At 27.2% G+C, this 13,327-nt stretch overlaps 1 protein-coding gene and 1 non-coding gene across 2 annotated transcripts; one reads left to right on the forward strand and one right to left on the reverse strand.

Annotated features, from left to right (window-relative positions):
- Positions 1 to 12,359: 12,359 nt before the first annotated feature.
- Positions 12,360 to 12,431, reverse strand: Trnap-cgg (transfer RNA proline (anticodon CGG)). The gene has a single exon. It is a non-coding gene; the product is annotated as a tRNA-Pro (tRNA).
- A 4-nt stretch (positions 12,432 to 12,435) lies between these two features.
- Positions 12,436 to 13,299, forward strand: LOC135929609 (reactive oxygen species modulator 1-like). Its single transcript, XM_065466273.1, has 2 exons — positions 12,436 to 12,657; positions 12,899 to 13,299. Exons 1-2 carry the CDS (start codon positions 12,527 to 12,529, stop codon positions 13,005 to 13,007), a joined length of 240 nt encoding a protein of 79 aa, XP_065322345.1. The 5' UTR covers positions 12,436 to 12,526; the 3' UTR covers positions 13,008 to 13,299.
- The last annotated feature ends 28 nt before the right edge of the window (positions 13,300 to 13,327 follow it).

A 13,327-nucleotide genomic window follows, 5' to 3' on the forward strand; every position in this document is an offset into this window, starting at 1 on the left:
TTAATATATAAAAAAATCTAAGGAACAAAAACAACTACTAATATAGATTTATATTAAAATCCAAAAAGTTTATGGCGATAATTGTCCGAAATTTTAGAGTAGGTATTCCCAAAACATGATAAGAATGTATTTCGGATAAAATCAAAGTTTTGAATTTTAAATATAACACGTTGCCGGAAAAAAACGCATTGACTCTAACATATATATATATATATATATATATATATATATAAGTGTTTTAACAAAATGGGTAGTTATCCAAAGTAGTGTTCATTAAACGGCTCGTTTCGGCTATCTCGATATTTTAGCCAGGAGAATATTGTTTAAGCCTCGAGATTACTATAATATATATCTAGACCTTGTAATATTTTTCCGGATGCTCATTTTGTAGTTATTATTTAAAAATCTAAAATTTAGTACACTAAAAAATGGGGTAAATTACTAATACCTAAATAATCTGTAAATTTATCAATTGTAATTTTAATGCTTAAAAAAAAGTGCTGTTATAATTTGCATATAACCCCCCGAGGCCGAAGATAATTTTTGACCAAAAATTTGGTTTCGCTCTTCTTTTTTTTAGAAACGGCAAAAACCATAATTCTTAAAGAAAGATTGCTTAAAACCCGCCAAATTATTCGTAAAAAAATATATTGCAATGTTTAAAAAAAATCGGATGTTACCAGCCCGGCTTTTGAACCGGGTGAAATGGTTTGTCTCTAGCGAATATTCTGTCCTGAGAGATATTTTAACTTGTTATCTTTCATTTCAATGAATGAGGATTTAAAATTATCTTATAGGTTTGGGATAATAATTTTGACCTTGCAATAAAAAGAAGTAAATTATGTATCATGATACCCATAACCAGCTTCAATTATGCCAACTTTGTATAATAGTAATGCCATTTTCTTCAAAAAAAACAAATAATAATATTTGATATCGAGTATCAAGCAGGATTAAGATTCGCACAGAATGCATTTTTTTTAGCATCGTTTGATTTTTTTTTGCAAGAAATTCTTTCTTAAAAAATTGCCAAAATGTATTATAATTTAATTTATAAATAATTTTTATTTTCCTCGTGAGTCTTTAAACTTATTTTTTTTATTAGTGTAATCATTGAGTGCAATTTTTCAAATCTATAATTTTAAAAGTACAAAAATAAAGGTAAAATGTTTCACATTATATTCTCATACATAATATTAATGTGATATATTATAAAATTATTAATAATTAATGATATATTTAGATTTGATAAAGAGTATTAAATGTCTTATTTAATAAAATAATTTTAATTATATTTTTCAAAAATGGACACTAGAATATGGAATAATATAACTTTATTATATATAAATAAATAGAATTATAAATCTTCCTTAAAAATTCCAAGTCCGACAAGATGGGGAGGTTTTGTTATAATGTTGCAAAGTGTTGTGAAAAATAAGGAAGTTTTGCAAGAAATTGCAATTTCTAGCTTATTTACAAACAAACAAAGAAGGCTTATTATATTAGACAAAGAAGGATACTGGAATAAATACGAGTCTGTACTGACCTTTTTGGAATTTATTTATAAGAAAATTATATTAGAATCGGATTAAGCGGTATTATCTGACGTTCCAGAAATATTTTGGGACATAAAAGATAAACTCAATTCATCAACTTTTATTTTTAATGAAAATGATTTGAAAAGTGTTAAGATGCATATTATAAAACGAAAGAAATTTTGTTGCCGAGAATATCATTATGCAACAAATCTTCTGGATCCTCGATATTATGGTGTGAAATTAACAGACCGTGAATTAACAGCAGCTTTAAACAGGCCAAATTAATTGCGATATTGGAAAAATTATGGGTAATTTAGCAGAATATCGTTAAAAACAAGGTTTATATAAAGGAGCTGGCAAATGGGAGAGCTCAATCCATACCAAACCACTCATATCGTGGAAAGGGTTGTGTACAAATCAACCCCTTTGTCAAGTGACAGTAAGATATCTTTCGATACCACCCTCAAGTGCCTCGTCAGAAAGAGTCTGGTCAGCATTTGAAAAAATTCATTCAAAGACGAGAAATAGAATAAAGAATGAAAGAGTCGAAAAATTAATATCAATAAGGCATAACATACATTTAAAGGATCATACAATACATCAAGTTCGGGATATCATCAAAAGAGTTCAGATTCCGATTTATCAATATCAAGTGATAATGATGATATTTCAATTTCATCCCATGAAGATATTGATGCTATTTCATTAGCATCCCAAGAATTTTAAATGTAATTTCTGATACATGCTTTTTGAAATTAATAAAGTTATTCAAAAAATGATGTTTATAGTGTATATTTTTGTCTTTATTGTTTAATTATATTATTTTCCCTTAGTTCCCCAAATTTAATAAAGTTATTCCATAAAAAAATTGAAAGGTTTAAAGTATATTTTGTGGTTATTTTTTAATTTTCCGTTATTTTCCCGTTTTTTTCCCCCAATTTTCCCTTTTTTCCCCAATTTCCCCGGGGAAATTTCCCCTGAACCAATTTTCCCGGAAATTTTACATCTATAATTTCAATATAAAAAAAATATATATACGAGATCAATGACATATAATAATACCCTAGACTGACGATGCATTCATTAAAAGTTGTACATCAATGAAAAAACAGCTGGGGACCCCATTTTGGTTACCCATATGATTTATTAAAAATTTCTTAAGCGAGAGGCCAAATTATTGTCTGACTCATACTTTATTAATTTGCCTGATCATCGAGATAGTATGAGGAAGCAAAGTTAACAATTTAATAGTAGTTTTTAACACGAGAATAATTATTATATGGGTTTACTACGCTTTCAAATGCATTGTTATGAATGCATAGGTATTATTATATGTCATAGCATGAGATATAAAATTCTAAGATTTTAATAAAAAAATATATGCATGTAATTAAATGATATATACGATTCTAACTAAGATTTCAATAAAAATTTATAAATATATATAGGATACAACATTTTATATTAATTATAAATTATAGTGAGGTTTGCTAACAAGAACCTAAGTAATAATACTGTCCTTTTTATATTAAGAATACTGCTTTAAAGAAAAATAAAGTTTTATATATATATTTTAAAAAAATTTACTAAAAAGTATAAAATTGAAGCATGGTGATTGGTCAATTCTCAGAACCATTACTAACCAGTTAAGTGGCCCGATTTGTAGAAAAAACCCTTAATATAATATGAATTTGTTTATGATATCCGATTAATTAAGAAATCAGATTAATCGCCGCGTCAAGATAGCTGAATGGGGTTTTAGTAATTAAAAGATAAATTTTGTTAGAATTGAAATAGTTTCTAAATTATTTAAAATTTTTGGCGACCGAAAGACCTGACGCGTCGAGTTCAATATTGAATCCCGCCATTCGAAGCGCGGAGATTGGCTGGGGTCTAGTAGGAATCTGAAGGTTCTTGAGTATTTGATGTTCCTATATGGATTCAAATGAATGATAAATAAATGTAGTGTGTAAGTATAAAGAGATCTCATCTAGTGTTCGGACACTATGTCAACTAAAAATATCTATAACATGACTAACCGGATATTTTATATATATAGTTAATTCCAAGACAAATCAATAAGAGTGGCCTGACTACCCCCCCCCACCCACCATTTGATTTTGTTTAAAAAAAAATATTGGTCTGTTTCAAATCTCTTTCAGCTTTAGTGTTAATAAAAAAACAAACATTTAAAATATACCCGGGCTGGGCAGTATATTTTAAAACCAAATATTTGAAATCGCCATTATTAGCTCTAAAAAATCAATAAAATATTAATCCGGGCTCGGCCGTACAAATGGTACTTCTGCAGGTCTCTATATATATAGTAAATACGTAAACTTAGGTGGTTCTTCTACAACCTTAACCTTCAAACGATAGTCGCCATTCAAATTGGTATCCCTGATATTTTTAACGGCCTTACATTTCCCGCTCTATGGGGTTGGCTTTGCATACGGCTTCTGTAATGTTCCGTGCTTATTTTGAGATAAACGAGCCTGTTAGACGCGGCTCCCGAGCCCACCTGATTAGGCTGGTATAGCGGAATCACCGTGAAATCGGGAATGAAATGGTGATTCTCTGGGGATGGATTTTTTTAACTTTTGCGAAGATGATCTTCCTCTTTATTCCTGTGCCGTGAATATAAAGAGTGATGATCGTCAACAAAGTGGATTTTTTGGATATATTTGTAGGTTCATCTTAGGTGGGAAAAAAACAAAAAACGATTAATGTATAGTTAAAGGATTTTTTTTTAAAAAGCAAAAAAAAAAAGTATCTTAAAAATAATAAAGGGGTTAGTAATTTTTTTTAATATAAAATTTTTTCAGATAATTCGAGAAAAAAAGAAGAACATCTATCATTATTATAAAATAAGCTACCAAAACATATGCTAGTCCAAAATACACTTAAAAATCATTGGAAGTGGAATCAGCTGACTTCCTTGTAAAAGCATTTCTAATTGAAGTACATTGATTCTATATTATTTTTAACTTGTTATTAGTAGGGATGTGCCGATGTTTTTTATCGGATCGGGCCGAAATTTCGCCCATTTTAAAATATCGGTTATCGGCCAATATTGTATCCGATCCGATAAAAAATGGCGTTTTTAACAAAAATAAAATATTATATAAATAAAATTGAAATCAATTACTATGATTATTTTTTTTATAAATATTAATTAATTAATTAATAAACATTCGGCCATATTGAAAAAAGGTATATTAAAAAAAATAAAAACCATTAATAATCTTTACAAAATACAAAATTAGCTCCTATATCGGATCGGTAATCGGCCGAACTCAATTTAATATCCGGGAGTATCGGATCGGATAATTCAAAAATTAAATAGTTATTTGCTGCTGGGGGGGGGGGATTTAGGTCCTAATTTTTTATCGATAACGGTTTTAAATTAATATAGAAAGAAGATTTACCAACCATTTAAAGTCAACGCTTGCAATCCGAAATGGCTGAATGGCCCCATATTGAAACATATGTTCTCGCTTCCCGCGTGAACCCTGACTCGTCCTTTCAATATGATAATGTAATAATTGGCCGGCTTCCCTGTTTGGCAAATTAAAAGATTAATGGTAAGCGGAAAAAATAATTTTTCCCCGGAAATTGATTTTCTTAAAATTTTTAAATTTTGGATTTTTTTATTTCGTGAATAATATTTGAGGGGGAAATTTTTCCTCCAATTTTTTTTTGTTTTTGGGGGGGGGGGGGGGGGGGAATCATTTTCCTAGATTCAAAATTAATTTAATTTTTCTTCTACATTTAGGTCATAACTCGAAATAAAAATGATCGAGGTTGCTTCTAGTCTAGTCTAGAAGCAACTCTATCAAGAAACTACGGTCTGATCCCGCATAAATCAAATAGTAAATTCGGATTTCTGTAAATATTTTATTTGTGTCAATATTTATTAGTATTTTTTATTGCAGTTCTCATTCTCATACAATCTGTTAGAATCTGAGATATTCAAATTTATTATTACTAAAATTCTTTTTAGGGATAACTGTAAGCGATACGATTTCCACCAATGAAAATGTTATTTTTTTAGGTAATTATCTACCAATGAATAACTTTGTTAAATTTTATATCATATCACGAAGAAAGGAAGGAAGGAAGGAAGGAAGGAAGGAAGGAAGGAAGGAAGGAAGGAAGGAAGGAAGGAAGGAAGGAAGGAAGGAAGGAAGGAAGGAAGGAAGGAAGGAAGGAAGGAAGGAAGGAAGGAAGGAAGGAAGGAAGGAAGGAAGGAAGGAAGGAAGGAAGGAAGGAAAGGAAGGAAGAAAGAAAGAAAGAAAGAAAGAAAGAAAGAAAGAAAGAAAGAAAGAAAGAAAGAAAGAAAGAAAGAAAGAAAGAAAGAAAGAAAGAAAGAAAGAAAGAAAGAAAGAAAGAAAGAAAGAAAGAAAGAAAGAAAGAAAGAAAGAAAGAAAGAAAGAAAGTTTACGCTTTTGTTATAAGATCCCCATTATCAGTGTCGTCAGCTCTACCTAAAATATTGTATGTTAACCACATTTTTACTGAGAGATATTGTTGTTAAACGGCTCGTTTTGAGCCGATTTTTGAACGGCTAAACTCAATATTTTAGCCAGAAAAATATTGCCTAACCCTTAGATAGATGTCCAAATCTTTGTTCCTTTATAAACAAAATCTTCAGGCTTGCGTAATATTATCCTGGATGAAATAATGAGTTAGCCGTTTTTAAAAAATCGACTCAAAACGAGCCGTTTAACAACACTAAGTGAGCATGCCTTGATGGGAAAAAGATTGCACAAATCAAACCCGGCAAACAAATAATCGATGTTGTTAAACGGCTAGGGGCAAACTAAAATATTTTAATCCATTAAAAAAATATATTACACGGGGCCTAGAGATTATGCTTTTATAAATGGCATTAAAGGGATTATTCTGAGAGATTTTATAAAAAAATACTGACTGACGAAGGCTGGAATGATTGGCATCTTTATTCGGGTCACCCGGCCTCCAAAATAAATCAAAATCATGGTCGCGCTTTCTCACGTAACTACCTATATTGTCCCTTTTATCTAATAAATGAATATAAGAAGACTCTAGCCGACTAGGGCACAGGCGCTTTTCTAAAATTACGATTTTTCAAATATATATTATAAATAAATTTAGTAGTACCTATCCAAATTAAAAATAGACAAAATACGAATTTGATAGGTAACTACTTAAAGGCAGTATCTATCATTAATCTAAATTATTTCAAACATAAATTTTTATGCAAAATTTATAACCATTTTGTAAAGCGGCGTCGCTTTTGCTTTATTTGTAATATTAGGTGAATTTAGCCACCACTAAGATAGTAGTGACAAACACCCATTTTAGCAGATTTTGGGTCGACTCATAAAAGGCTAACCTGAATTTTTAAACCAAACTTAGCCACTTAGCCTAGGTAGATTTTTAATTTAGCATAACTCAATTTTTAAAAAATTATCTTGCTTTAAGGTTTAACGAATATTAGATTGCTAGTATTAAGCTGATTTTAAAAAACTGCAGGCAAGTAAAAACCCGCACTTAATAATATTAAACTGGTTTATTTAATGCCGGTTTATTGCTGCCATTATATTTTATTCTACGAGGGGAAATTTTTTTTTTTATATTGTTTTAAGTCTAGTTAAAAGTTTTTGATACTTGAAAGATGTTCTGAAACCTATGGGAAAACCCAACAGGTCTAGTAATAAATGGCACTCTATTATACTTTAACTGCAAGAGGAAAAATAATTATGAAAATTTTTTTAAATTTTGTTTTAAGCCTAGTTAAGAATTTCGATACTAAAAAGATGTTCTAAAACCACTATGTCTAGTGAGAAATTGACACTGACATTAAATTTTAGTCCGAAATAGGTATTCATCGACAACTATAAGGATTTTAATTAATTCTATATTATCAGATTAGGAAATAATAAAAAATATTTGGTAAAAATTTTACACAATTTTTATAATGCCATATTTTATCCTTTTTATGTAAATTATTGCAAAAGTAATATATTATAACTAGTGTTGTTATTTTCCTTAATCTCAAAATTTATGACCCAATTTTGTGCTCAGGCTTGCTTAGAGCATGAACTATGACCACCCCGTGGTCCAGACCCCGATAATAAAATTTATTTATTTTCTTGATAATTATATATAATAAGTTTTATGATTATTTTGATTTGACATGTCTACTACTATATAATAACAATAAATGATTTATTATTTAGAAATATGTTGTTAGAATAAAATAAAATACATAAATATGTTATTTTAAATTAAAATTTGAATGGGATAAACTGGTGTGGCGTAATCGGCTAAACCTAATTAAACTTAGCCTAAAATCGGCTTTAACTATATTAGTCAAAAATTTTGCATCGGCTTATCGTTGGTCAGCGTTCCGTAATATATGCTTAGCATTCATTATTATTTATTTATAGTAAATAACTTATTTTATTTATTTAAATATTTTATTAATTATGTTATGATTTAATATTTTTATTTATATTATAAATGTGAAGAGAGATTTATTTATTAGATGTTTTTTTAATAAAAAAAATGACAAAAATGATATGCTGCTGTGATTATAATATTACTTTTATTACAATTTATTAGGATATTCACACCCAAATTTTTAGCAAAAAATATTTTTTGAAGATATTTTGATTTGATAAGAATTTTAAATCTTCTTTGTAAATAAATCTTTTTTGAGAAATTTTTTGTAATCTATTATAGTTTTTTTTAAAATGATTTTTTGTAAAACTATAAAAATATTTTCTTATAAATTCTTTTAAAGTATTTATATCAAACTTTTTTATGTTATTTTATATCATTTTTATAAGGATTTTCATGTGACAATTTTCATATTCGTTATTTTTTTAAACATTTTTGAAATTTTTTTACATAAAATTGTAAAAATAATTGTACAACTTCACTCAAATTTTATTTTAACATGCTAGCAATACTTATTTTTGCCCATTTATGCCAAAAAAATAAAAATAACTTCAAAATTGACGATTATGACAATTGTCACTTTTATATGGTACATCTTAATTAAACTTTTAATTTAAAGTGTTATAAATATTTATTAATGCCCAATAGCGTCTAAAAAAATTTTTAACATGTTTAAAAATACCGATGATATTTGTCATTTTTACAAAGAACATCTTCATTGATTTTATATTAACATCTTTACAATATATAATATATATTATTATAACCCTTTTGTGTCAAAAAATTTCAAAATTGTTATAATATAACGAATATGAAATTCTCACATTAAAATATTATCCTTAAAAAGATCATATTATATTATATAAAAATGTTTATAATATAAATAATTTTAAAAAAGTTTAGAAAATAGCACCTTTTTATATGCTTAAAAAAATAAAAAATTTTACAAAAATGATTTAAAAAAACTATAAAAGATCACAAAATAATTCCTCAAAAAAGATTTATTTGCAAAGAAGATTTAAAATTCTTATTAAATCATAATATAGCATATCATTTTTTTTTATTAAAAAATATCAAAGAAATATATCCATTTTCATAATATAATATAAATTAAAAATATTAAATCATATCATATGTTTATTTATTATAAAATATTCAGATATATATAATAAATTAATAATAATTAATGCTAGGCATAACTTACTTAATATTTATGTATTTTATTTTCCAAATTTTAACAGCTTATTTCTAAATGATAAATCATTTATTGTTATTTTAATTAAATAACAGACATGTCAAATCCAAATATTCATAAAACTTTTTTTTATGTTTAACAAGAAAATAAATGGATTCTATTCCCCTGGTCTGTGCTCAGGATTTGTGCTCATTTAAGCCCAAACCCCGGGTTTAGGGTTTAACCAACCAATTAACAAGACTAATTATATCAATAAAACATTGTCCATGAAAATAATGAATTAATAATAATAAAAATTATCTAGAATCAATCTTGGTAAAAATGTATAAAATATTTAAATAAAATTATAAAGTTAAAAATTTAATTTTGGGGCTATCTCATGGTATTTTATAAAAGCATGTACAATTTTTATTAGGACATGTAATGATTTTGACAAACATAACGCCGACTCTCCCGTAGTTTTCTTTGTCAACATTAGTGCATTTAAAACATGCAATATTTCATATGATCGTTCATACAAGTAATATTTTACAAATATTTTGTATAAATAAATTTAGCTTAATATTAAGAATCAAAAAATGCGAAAAACATCGCCTACTTTATATGACGAACTATGTGTAAGTTTATAAAAAATTATTTTGAATATTTGTTATGCTTATAATAATTTTATCTAGATTAAAAATATTCTATCAGGTAGTGTTGTTAAACGGCTGGTTTTGAGTCTATTTTTAAAAACGGCTAACTTTATATTTTAGCCAGAAAAATGTTGCCCAAGCCTCAAGATTTCGATAATATATGTCTAGACCTTTGGTCCTTCTATGAGCAGAATCTTCTGACTTAAGTAATATTTTTCTGTAAAAATATTGGTAGCCATTTTTTAAAATCGGCTCAAAACGAGCCGTTCAACACTACTATCAGATTTGGTAGGGAAATTATTTCTCAATCAAGGGAAAAATACTTAGTTAACCTAATAATAAATATCTCAAGTCCAGAAGAAGCAGAAAGTTTTGCTTCACTTTATGGACAAAAAACAGAGAGTTTGGATTGTATGCGGTTTTTTAAAACCTTGAAAGTACATACACAATTAATAAAATATTTGCTATTTAATTCTAATTCATCAGGTTGTTTAAAAATATGTCTGCATTAATATAACTAATTCAAATTGATCTTCTCAAAAAAAATGGAAATGTTACTACAGTTCAGTTAACAAAGAAAATAATAGCTTTAAAAACTGCTTAGTTTTTATCAATGTTGCTATAAAGGCAATTAATCTTTGCAATATTACAATTTTATCTCAACATTATCACATTCAGAATGCAGATAGCAGCTTAGAGTTAATGATGAGATTTTGTCGCAGAAAAGAATGCCTTAAAGATTTGACCATCTACCCAATTATTATGCCAATTTCATCACAGGAACATTGGAGGCGTATACAAAAAAGTCAGGAAATTGATAGATCACATAGCAAAGCTTTTATGAAAATCCAAAATTTAAAAAGAATTTTTATTTATATAGATTTGTATAAATTTTAGATCCTTTAATGGCCATGAAAAAAAAGCATTCTAAATTTACCTTCATATTATAAATATTATTCGAATATTTTTGTAAGAAGCTATAATTGGCTACTATATATAGGAGTAATATTATAACATGAAATAATAATACCAATAATTATACTGAAGCAACCATACGAATATTAAAGGATATAATATTATCAACATTAAAAGCAAAAGACACCTTTTAATTTTTAGATTTTTATGTTGTTATGAATATTATATTTTAAAGGACATTTTATTCAACACTAACCTAGTAAATATGACTACCGCCAAAATCGATAATTATAGTCAAAGTTTAAATATTTTGTTAATACATATCTTGGCATTATTACCTGTGCCAGATGTCAAAGTAGATTTTTTTCACTTTACTTATATTAATTTACAAAATCAGTTATATTAATTTACTACAGATGAGTTCTTTATGGAGTATAATTAAAATAATTACTTTATTATAATGTTTTATATATGGATATTATATATATACCAGGGCGTCGCCCTGGTCAGAACTTCTAATGGGGGGGGGGGGGATGTTAGCCTGGTGCAATGAATCATATTTAGCGCCTAGTAAAAAATGGCAATGGCTCACAAATAATGAGCTATCAGAGCTTTAAAAGCTGAGCAGATAAAAGGGAAAATATATATATTAATTTATGTATAGCTATAATAAAAATGAGTGTACAATAGCTAATTTTATGCAAGAACAATGAGAAATAAAAATTATATATATATTTAATAACATTATTCGAAATAGTAATTATATCACAAATCTGAACTAATTTTATTCAGGGAACCAATTTGACTAGCTTTCAATAAAGAAGGGATATTTATGAATAGTTATAGAATATTATTGAAATAATAAATATAGCATGCCATGTATCGTCCTTCCGTGATTTGTGGGAATATCGGGAAGGAATATCAATTGGCAACATCATCTACTTGAAAAGATTTTTACCAAAAAAAACATGTCTACCCCCTTAAAATAATTTCACCGCCTTCGGCGCCATGTTTTTACATTATTAATTACACCTTTTTAATTATAATGCTACTCCTTTCATAAATTTAAAAAAGAATAACTTAAACTATTTTAAGTTTTAACTCTATTACCAATCAAAATATTGTGAAAAAGAGTTATTTTTTAGATCAAGAATTTAATTATAAACCCCTCATTTACAATAAATACAGAGAATGTATAATGCGTTTAAATTACATTTAAAAGGATAGCAGAAAGTTTTATTTAGAAAATAATGTCTATGAATTGTTTTCAATATATAGATTTGGTCGATGAACACTAACATCATTGTGGCTTATAATAAATGTATTAATTTTTACAGTAATATATTTTGTCCTATTTCATCTAAAGATTTAATAGAAAATCGCCAATAAATTTATTCCCCTTAAAGACCCTTAAGAAAAATTGGATGCAAACTATTCTTACACCCCCCCCCCTCTTTGACGTTGATTGGCATAATTATTTTGTATTATAAAACATATTTTTAAGTCTGATAAATAAAATTATTTATTCTATTCTTAATTTTTAAAAATTGTTATATTTGTAAAAAATTCTTTGAAAAAATAAAAAAAAACATGCAAATTTATAAGATATGATGGAATGATTAAAAATCAGGGCTCAGCCGGGATTTGAACCCGGGACCTCGCGCACCCGAAGCGCAAATCATACCCCTAGACCACTGAGCCAAACAATTATTTCCGATGATTTTTTATAATATAATATTTTCGAAATTGTAATAATGCATTAGTCAAATTTCAATGTTTCACAAAATATTTTAAAAATGCCAATTCAAACAACTAGCGTGAGGGGAAATGCTCCCTCTTGTTTTGATCGAGTTAAGATGGGCTTTACGATGGGATTTTGCATAGGATTAGCAGCTGGTGGATTATTTTCAGGGTTTTCAGCTCTAAGGTAAATATACGTTATGTTTTTTATGCTCTTGCACATAATAAAAGCAATAACTTATGTGAAATTTTTATTTACAATTAACTCAATCCAATATATTCAATTTTCTCGAGATTATTACAATAACTGTTTAAATACCTTTGAGAGCAATAAATTTTTTATAACATTTCAGCCAGATATTAAGATCTCATATTATGAAAACATTAATATTTAAATCAAACATTAACCAAAAAATATCAAATGTCAGGTATGGCCTGAGAGGAAAAGAATTAATATCAAATATGGGTAAAATCATGCTTCAATCTGGTGGAACATTTGGTGTTTTTATGGCAATAGGAACCGGTATTCGTTGTTGATTCAAAAAATAATACTAAACTTTACATTAAATGCAAAAATCACTCACTCCCACCCCCTCATATAGTAACATCTTATATAATATTACTCCTCACAAGTAAGATAATTATTTTTTAAATTCATCTCATAAAATAGGCAACTGTCAAAATTTAATTATTATAAGCTTCAAATCCTTTAAAATTTACTAAATAGTCTTTACTTGCTCAATTGTATGGTAATTTTTAGAGATAATGTATGTTAAAAACAGTGATATTTTAAATAGTGTTTTTTATACTGATAAATTTATTATACACATAATCAATATTGATGAATTTATAATATA

This window comes from Gordionus sp. m RMFG-2023, chromosome 5 (assembly GCF_954871325.1).
Source record: "Gordionus sp. m RMFG-2023 chromosome 5, tfGorSpeb1-WG-v2, whole genome shotgun sequence".
Lineage (NCBI taxonomy): Eukaryota > Metazoa > Nematomorpha > Gordioida > Chordodea > Parachordodidae > Gordionus > Gordionus sp. m RMFG-2023.